Source organism: Macrotis lagotis, chromosome 6, assembly GCF_037893015.1.
Source record: "Macrotis lagotis isolate mMagLag1 chromosome 6, bilby.v1.9.chrom.fasta, whole genome shotgun sequence".
NCBI lineage: Eukaryota > Metazoa > Chordata > Mammalia > Peramelemorphia > Peramelidae > Macrotis > Macrotis lagotis.
This window is the reverse complement of record NC_133663.1, coordinates 2,216,224-2,225,403: the sequence shown is the minus strand read 5'-3', so window position 1 is coordinate 2,225,403 and position 9,180 is coordinate 2,216,224. Positions and strand designations below refer to the sequence as shown.

Sequence of the window (9,180 nt, the reverse complement as noted above, 5' to 3'; positions counted from 1 at the left end):
CGGCAGGGCAGTCATGACAGAGGCCCCCACCTCTGTGCCCATGCAGGGCAGGAGGGCATCTGCTTACTGGGCTGGCACGGCACACAGCTCGGTCTACCCTAGCACCCAGGCCCTTTGCAGATGAGCCGCTCTGGCCGTGTCTCCACCTCCCCCTGGGAAATCCCGAGCCTGCGTGGAGTCGGTGCTGGTTCCAAGCAGCTGTGGAGCCGCTGCCCTCGTGCCGAGGCTCTGAGGGCTGCGGCGGCCTGGAGGGCCGGGCGGGCGCGGCGAGGCCCGGCCCCGGGGTCTGTCCGTGGAGCGGGGCGTCCCGCGGGGCCCGGGGGCAGCACCGTGGGCCTGGAGCGGCGGCCTCCTGCCGGCCCACGGGCGCTGCGAGGTCTCGGGGCGCCGCGAACTCTGCTGCCTCGGGGGGCACCTCGCAAGCACCCCGCGGCGCGTCCCCGGCCGCCCTCAAGGCATGCGCCGCTGGCGCTCAAGGGCCCCGGGAGCTCGGCGCCCCGGCCCGGCCTGGCGGCCACGGGCGGCGGCCCCGGGCCCCACGGGCGGGCGGCGGCCCCGGGCCCCACGGGCGGGCGGCGGCCCCGGCCCCACGGGCGGGCGGCGGGCCCCACGGGCGGGCGGCGGCCCCGGGCCCCACGGGCGGGCGGCGGCCCCGGCCCCACGGGCGGGCGGCGGCCCCGGGCCCCGGGCCCCACGGAGGGCGGGCCTAAGCCCTGTACCCGCAGACGCGGCGGCCCGGCTGGTCCCGGGGGGCTCCTCCTCGGGCCCGGCCCGGGGGCTGCGGGGGGCGGGGCGGGGCGTCCCGGGCCCGGCCTCATCCGGGCTCTCGGCGGGGGCGGGGCGCCCACCTGCGGCTCGTCCCGTCCCGGCAGCCACCTGTGGCTCGCGGGCCCTTTAAGGCCGCCCCGCCCGCCCCGCCCTCCTCCCGGGCCCCGCCCCGCCCCGCCCCGCCGCCGCCCGCTCACTCGCCATTGGCTGGCGGCGCGGGGGAAGGCGGTCACGTGGGGGCGCGGCCGTCCGGCTCGGGGCCGCCATCTTGGAGGAAAGTTTGAGGGGAGAGCCCGAGGAGGAAGAGGCGCGGGAGGAGGCGGAGGGGGCGCGGGAGGGGCGGGCGAGGAGCCCCGGGGCCGGCCCGCGGCGGCGGCGGAGGAGGCGGCGGCGGCGGCGCGGCGCGGCCCGGCGGCCCCAGAGCCCCGGAGCCCCGGCCCGGGCGGCGGAGCGGCGGAGCGGCGGCCCATGGCGCTGCGGGCGTGAGGCGGGGCCGCCGCGTGCCAGCCATGCCCGTGCGGAAGCGAGGTCAGGGGGCGGGGCCGAGGGGCGGGGCGTGGCCGGGCGGGAGGCGTGGCCGGGCCGGGCGGGGGCGGGGCCGGGAGGGGCGGCCGGGGCCGGGCCGGGAGGGGCCGGGCCGGGCGGGGCGGGGCGGCCGGGGCCCCGCCACGCCACGCCACGCCACCCGCGCTCACGCCGCCTCTCCCCGCAGACACGGAGCGCGCGCTGCGCCTGCTGCAGGAGTACCGCGCGCGGCTGAGCCCGGCGCACGAGCGCCCGCTGCGGGGCTCCCTGGAGCGCGTCATCGGCATCTTCCAGAGCAGCCTGTTCCACGCGCTCCTCGGTGAGTGGGGCCGGGGGGCGGGGCGGGCTCCGTGCGGGCCCCACGCGGGGCGGGGCGGGGCGGCCGGGGCTCGGGCCCCCGCGCCGGGCCCCTCCGCGGCCTCCCCTGTGGCCCACCCTCGAGGACCCCCGAGAAACCTCCACCCCCAGCGCGCCCCGCGGCCCGGCCACGCGCGCTCCCGTGGGCCCCCCTGCGTTCCCCGCGGCGCAGCGGGCCACACCGCAGACAGCCCGAGCTCGATGTTAGCCAAGTGTTTTTGCGAGGCCTGAGGGCAGATTTGAACTCGGCACCCCGACTGCGGGCGAAGCTGTGACCCGAGCGTCCTGCTGTGCGGCCCTTGGGCGGGCAGGACGGCCCCGGAGGAATGCCCGGCGCCCTGGGCCGGACTCTGGGCTGCTGGACGCCTTTAGCCCTTCTCTGGATAAACGCACGGATAGCGGCTCACCCCAGCTGGGCCACCGAGTCAGCAGTGACCGCCACGGTGGTCAGTTAGCGTCGCGTGAGGTCCCAGACCGCCCTGAAGAGCGGCCCTCACCCGAGGCACTTCTGGAGGCCGGACTTCGGGACAGAGGACCGCCGAGATGGCCACGACTGCGCAGTCTGAGGACCCAGGAGCTCAGCGAGCCAGGAGGGCTGCCGAGATGCAGCGGGCCGCTGGACGGGGGGAGCTCTAGGGGCTCCAGGGAGGGGGCCCCTCTCTATGTGGATTAGAGGGCAGGGCAGTTAGAGTTAGCTGTAAATACATTTCTTCTCTCTACCACATACCTTTTATCAGATATCTTTAATCCTGGAGGCCAGACCCCGGAGAATTGCAGACTAGTTTTACTTAGCAAATTAAACAATTTTAAACATCTAACTGAAAGCCGGGCATGTGTTCAGCGGCTAGGGGTACAGCAGCCCCCTGCTCCCAAGGAGCTTACTGACTGCTGGGAGGAAGACACTGACAGTGAGAACCAGGCACCAGATCCAGAACGCAGGGCACCCGGGAGCTGGGCCAGCCTGCACAGGGTTTCTTCTCTCTTGAGCCTGTTGCTCCCACCTGTTGGGGCTCCAGGAAATCTCCAGGATGCACATTTCTCTTGTATTGGTCTTAAGCTTTCACCAAAGGTAGCTGATGCAAAAAATCCCAACTCTCAAAAACAGGCAAGAGGCTTGGACATCTTCCCTGGACTCCAAGGAGATGCTGAAAGCCCCTCACTAGCCTACTGCCCGACTGAAATTGCTCTTGTGATGAAGTTCAGCCATTTAACGTTCCCAATCCCTTTTCTTGCTGCCTGAGAGACCAAGTTCTACCAGGGTCATGGCTGGACTGCTCAGGTAGCTCTTGGGGGTAGTCACTTTTCTCCAGGACTTTTGTTACCTCCCCAGAACATCTCCCAGGAGTTTCTTTTCCTCAGTGATGGGCATTGGGGTACTCATCACTTTTGGGGTCCCCCTCCCAAATTAGCACTATCACTGAAAGACTAGATTCTGGGAGTATAAGAACTGAGGGAATTCAACATTTCTTCCTTATGGGATTGTGGGCTTCATATTCTGCTTCACTACCGGGTGATGAATCAAGAGCTTCACATGGCTGGGCCACCACTCTCCCAACTATGATGATGATCAAGATGATCAAGATCAAGAGCTTCACATGGCTGGGCCACCACTCTCCCAACTATGATGATGATCAAGATGATCAAGATCAAGAGCTTCATGTGGCTGGGCCGCAACTCTCCCAACTATGATGATGATGATGATGACGATGATGACAGTTATTGCCCTTCAAAGAAGGCCATTACATCAAGAGAATGACATGACATGAGGGACTTGAACTAAATGGCTTCTGACCTAGCCTCAGCCCTTTTTTTTGGCACTTGGAACCCTTTGGCGGGCAATTTGGCTAAGCCTGTGAAATCTCTTTTTAAATACATGAAATGAAGATGAGGATAAAGGAAGACAGTTTTTTGGAAATAGTTATCCAAATACTTAAAAATTACCCCATGGATCCCCACATTAAGAACCCCTCTTTTAAATCTAGGAACCAGCAATTCCAAATGGTTTTTTCTCTTTTTTATGAATCTGTCTTTAAAAAGTAAATGTGTTATGAGATGCCCAGAGTAATTTAATATACTATTCATTCTATTTTAGATATATTCGTTAAATACTTAAAATTACTTCAATGATCATTCCCCCCCCCAAATTCCTAGTTAAAGTTTACGTTAGTTAAATAAAATAAAATTTTATTCTATCTATATGCTAAATAGAAAATAATAAAATTTGTAAAATTGTAGTGTCTAATGTGGGGTAGTCTCCAAGAATTAAAAGAAGTAAACTAGGAGCAGCTAGGTTGTAGAGTGGATAGAACACTGGTCCCGGAGTCAGGAGGACCTGAGTTCAAATGTAGCCTTAGACACTTAATTGCCTAGCTGTATGATTTTGGGCAAGTCACTTCACCTTATTGCCTTAAAAATAAAAATTAAAAAGAAAAAGCTAGGAGGAGGAAGTAAACCAATAAGGCCTCTTAACATAGTCTTAATAATCATATATATATATATATATATATATATATATATATATATATGCGCTTAATTTTGATTTTTTTCATTTGAACAAAGATTTGTAGTATTTGACCTAGTCTTAAATCTATTTTCCTGTTGAGCTTAAATTCTGAATTTTGATTTAAAATCAAAGTGGAAATGATTACTCTCACAGATATTTTATGGAAAATGATATAATTTTATGAACTCATTGCTTTGGAAAATTTATTTTTAGCAAAAAATTCATAAGTATAATTTTGGATCATGTTTATAGGTCAAGATCCAATGATATGTCAGTTAAGTTTTATTTTTCATCTGCTACTAGATAAATATATTTCAAATGGAATTGGAATCCAATTTAATTTATTGGAAACTTCAGGAACATTTTCATAGAAAGTCACTTCCAAAAATTCTAAACGATCACAATAGCTTTTTTGACATTCAGTACAGTTCTCAATTGAGTGGTTCCTAAATTTTAGTTTCTCTATAAAACTTTTTTTTAGTCTTGAACATTGAATGCTTTTCCTCCTCCATGCCCCTTCCCCCTCCTAATATGTGGAATTGGTTAACTTTTGATAAGAGTTATCTTTTCATCTTTGTAATCCACCCATAGCCAGGTTATCTCTATATCTAATTTGATCACTTACTCAGGTGGTAAAGGTTGGTCAGTGAAGAAAGCAACCAACTTTCCTCTCAATTCTCAAAGAGACAATTCTCTGCCATAAGAGAGCCAGCTGACCCTGTTACTCTTCTCAGATGTAACATATTCTATGCATAAACAATTTGAGACTTAAAGGAATCTTGATTTTATAAAATTATTTTGAAAGCCTCATCAAATATACTTAAGTTTTGTAGCATTTTTTTTTTTGAGGCCAAAACCTGTTTTGTCTTTTGGAGTCTGTCATTTTTTTTTGCTCTGTAAATTTCACAACTGTAGAACTAATGTTTTGTTTTCTTTCTAAGTTTGAATTAATTGGTTAAAAATAACTTCTCCATTTGACAGCTTTTGAACATAAAGTAGAATATACACTTCCACTTTATTATTGGTAGAAACTGTTAAAATTGCTAGGTTATGATCTTCGGGTCTGATTGCAAAGAGTAAATAATACTTTTTTTTTTGAACTCTGTAACTGTAACTCATTCAGCATGTTAAATGTTTAAAGAGAGACTTATTTTTAAAATATAAAACAGGAATCATCTCTAGCTTCTTAACTGAATAGTCTCCAAACTTCAATTGCTTTGGCTCATGACAAAATGTATTTTTCTGCAATAGTATGAATTTCTTCATTTTTTACAGTTTGACAGTTAACTAAATCTAAAGTTTGGTTACCTTTCTGCTTTCTCCACAGAAATGAATGAATTGATGTTTTGTGTTTTCAGATAGTTTTTCTTTTACTTCAAAAACAACCATCATATCTACCTTTCATATTTTCATTGTAAAGACAAGGTTTTAAGCTTTCCATGGCAAGAATTTCTCCAAAAGTTAGACAGTAGTGGTTGGGGATATTCAATATCTCCATAAATTAAAAACCAAGTTTAATGTATTCTTTATCATATTTTCTCTTTCCTTTTGTAAGATGGGTATCTTAATTATGACCTATCAAAATGCTTTTGACTAGTTTCCTGATCACCATAGGCCAAATCTGAATGATAATCGTCAGATTCCTCATTTACACAGTTTTCAGCGTTCTTATTTTGTACATTTCCATTTCTCTCTCCCTCCTCTACCTCATTCTACCTAAACTGTTCTATCTAAAGTTTCCAGTGACCTCTTACTTGCTCAATCTATTGGTCTTTTCTCCATCCTCCTATTTCTGACTTCTTGTAGTTTTTGACAGTCATTCCCTCTGCTATACTGCCTAGCCACATTTTGAGGTTCCATTAAAGAATTTTTTCACTTGAACCCCTTGGATGATTGTCATTGCCAGCCTCCAACTGCGAACTGCTGCTTTAACTGCCCTATTGGGCAGATTCTTCTCAAAATCTTCCCTGGGATCCTGTTTGACATGGGTCTAGAAAGGCTAGTGAAGTCCTTGGCCGACTTATAACTCACCCTTCCAGGGCTTGTCTCCCTATTAGAATGTAAGCTTTTTCCCCAATGTAATACTTCTTTTTTCATTTGTTCCAAGGGGGAAAAGTGTCAGTCAGTAGAACATCTGCTTGTTGTCTGTAAATCCCAACCAGTTTAACCTGATGCCACCCCCCCCCCCCCAAGTCATTTGTTCTTGCCTGTCCTCCTGCAATTAGGGGGGAGATCCAGTGGGGTGGTTCTGGTCTCTTGGCCAGGATTACAAGAGGCAGATGAGTCCCACAAAACATTTAACATTCTTTATCTGAGAGGGATACAAAGGGACACCCCTGCATGCCAACCCACTTTCCCAGTGTAGCCAATTGTAATGTTTCCCACCCACTGTTTCCCCCTTTCCTGAATGTTAATAAAAAGGATCAATAGAATTACTGGCTTTATTGAGGTTGTCAGAGTGACTGTTATGTACATTACTGTTAATAAATTGATCCTTCCTGGGGTCCATTAGCTTAATTCTACCTTTACTGCTTGTTTGGTACAAAGGCCTATTTATTTCTATGCCTACTATAGGTTTTTTTTTTTAATATCCAGTGAGTGTTAGATTTTGTCTAGTCTTTTCAACATCTGTTGATTTAATATAATTTTATTAATTTATACTATTTACATGGTTTACTTACTGGTAAATATCTAGTAGCATCATGGTATCTATTTTTCTAATTAGTATTATTACTCATTTAGCTAATATTTTATTTTAAATTCTGTGTCAGTCTTCATTAGAGGTATTAATAGTTTTATTTCTCCCTAACTTAATTATTGAGGCACATTTGTATCATGGAGATAGGAAGGGGTCATTTTTTTCTATTATTGAATACAGCTTATACAATTAAAGGGGTTTTTCTTTGGATATATGATAAAATTCACTTGTAAATTTATCTGAAGCTTTTTTTGTTTGGGATTTCATTTATGGCTTATTTGGTTTCTTTTTCTGATGTAATTCTTTTTTTAGTCATGTCCAATTCTTTGAGGCCTCATTTAGGGTTCTTTTGGCAAAGATACTGGAATGGTTTACTATTTTCTTTCTCCAGCTCACTTCACAGATGAGGAAACTGAGGCAAATAGAGATTAAGTGACTTATCCAGGGTCACATAGCTAATAAGTGTCTGAGACTGGATTTGAACTCAGATCTTCTTGATTCTAGGCCCTACCTTCTATCCACTGAGCCATTTAGCTGCTTAAACAGCCTCTTTTATTAATCTGGATATTTTATATTGGGTATAAGTATTTATTTCATTTAAGTTATCAGTTTTGTTAGTATCTAATCAGACAAAACAATTTCTGTTAATTTCTTTTATTTCCTCTTCAATTGTTTTGAATTCTCCTTTTTTGCTTGAAATATCTTGGAGTACATGGGGACGATCTTCAGGATGTCTTGTAATGAAGTAATGAAGGTTTGAATCAGAGAGTATGGACATTTTAGTAATATTATTTACATCATTATAAATTGCTTTCCAAAATAGTCATACCTTTTCACAGTTTCACCATCAGTCTTCCTGTACTTCTCATTCCCAAACCCTCCTAATATTAACTTGTTATTTTTTTGTCACCTTTGTCAATTTGCAAGGTGTGTAGTTTTGAAACCTTAGGGTGGTGTTAATTTACATTTCTTCTATTACTCCTGATTTGGAGTATCCTTTTATGTGGTTCTGAATACTTTGTAATTCTTTTTTTATCATACAAATAGTAATTCTTGTTTATTTCTTTAAAATGTGTCCCGGCAGTGAAGTGTAATGAGCTTTGGAAAGCAGTGTAAAAGAGCTTTAGATCCTGAACCAAAGGACTCATATCACCCTTTTCCTGGTGAGGATTACTCCTGGGGCCATAGGAAAGACCCTTTCTCTCTTTCTAGACCCTTCCATTTACTTGACAGTTCTTTGGAGATCTGTTTATTCTCATCCTTTGACCACTTATCTATTGGGGAATGGTTATTAGTCTTTTTTTTTTGTTTGTTTTTGCAAGGCAATGGGGTTAAGTGATTTCCCCAAGGCCACATAGTTGAACCCAGGTCCTCCTGACTCTAGGGCTGGTGCTCCATCTACTGGGCCTCCTAGCTTCCCCATTAGTCTTAATTTATGAATTGTTTACATATCTTGACTGCTCTGAAAACCAAAGTGACTCCATTTTGTGAACAACCTTTATTTTGAGAATTCAGTTTTGTTTTTCTGTTAATCACTTGATTTGGGGGAATTCTGTTGCTCACTTACTTGGAAAGTCCCAATCTATCCTCCAGTAAGAAACCAGATGACCTAATCTTATATCCTGTTTAACATTCTATTGATTGTTTTATTTTAATTTATAAAAATCTGTATTCAGATTTTCATAAATCTGCATGTCTGCTGAGGTGCCTTTGACCCAATTTATTATGCTTGTCTTGCTAATAAATCTAATAGGTTGGAATCTTTCTCTGCTCAGTTTTAATAAATCCTCTCATGACATTTTTTTGGTGGGGCCAGAGAAGAGGTTGAGAGGGGACCTTGGCCTTTCCGGACAGCTTTAAATAACAACCATTTACAGCATTGAGTGTCTTCTTTTTGAAAGACTGGCCTGGGGGGTTGGACTTCCCATTGGAATTGCAAAACAGACTCAGTGCCCTTCCCAGGCCAGGGTGGGGTATGGGCTGCAGTACAGAGTAGACCCTTGGACTTTTCCAGCAGACCAGTGGAACCCTGCTTGGGAAGGCCCATTTCGTGTATTGCTGACCATCCCAATGGTTATCCAGATCAGAGAAAAAGACTCTTGAATACACTGTTGACCACGTAGAGCTTGCTTAATGTGAGAACCATATATCCCAAACCCTTTTTGTTTTGCTTTCTCTTTATACTATCACTATAACTTTCCCAGTTAATCTATGTCATCCATGGGAAAAATGGATATTTTTTATAAAACCATTTGCTTTTTGCTTCATGATCATGCACTCATCTTATGTTTTAAAATCTTACTCATTGCCTTGTTGCTTAATTTTGATG

The 9,180-nt window shown here is 47.5% G+C and overlaps 1 protein-coding gene across 11 annotated transcripts in view; it reads left to right on the top strand.

Moving 5' to 3' along the window:
• Window positions 1–1,199: 1,199 nt before the first annotated feature.
• The window catches only part of DLG1 (discs large MAGUK scaffold protein 1), a 193,969-nt gene continuing 185,988 nt past the window's right edge, over window positions 1,200–9,180 (top strand). For 5 of the 11 annotated variants that reach the window (XM_074190571.1, XM_074190570.1, XM_074190568.1 and 2 more), the window contains exons 1-2: window positions 1,201–1,296; window positions 1,481–1,612. In XM_074190571.1, the coding sequence (XP_074046672.1) occupies window positions 1,278–1,296; window positions 1,481–1,612 (151 nt within the window). In that variant the 5' untranslated portion in view covers window positions 1,201–1,277. Of the gene's footprint in view, window positions 1,297–1,480; window positions 1,613–9,180 lie in introns of all 11 variants that reach the window. The other 6 variants (XM_074190569.1, XM_074190567.1, XM_074190575.1 and 3 more) reach the window with 2 other exon arrangements.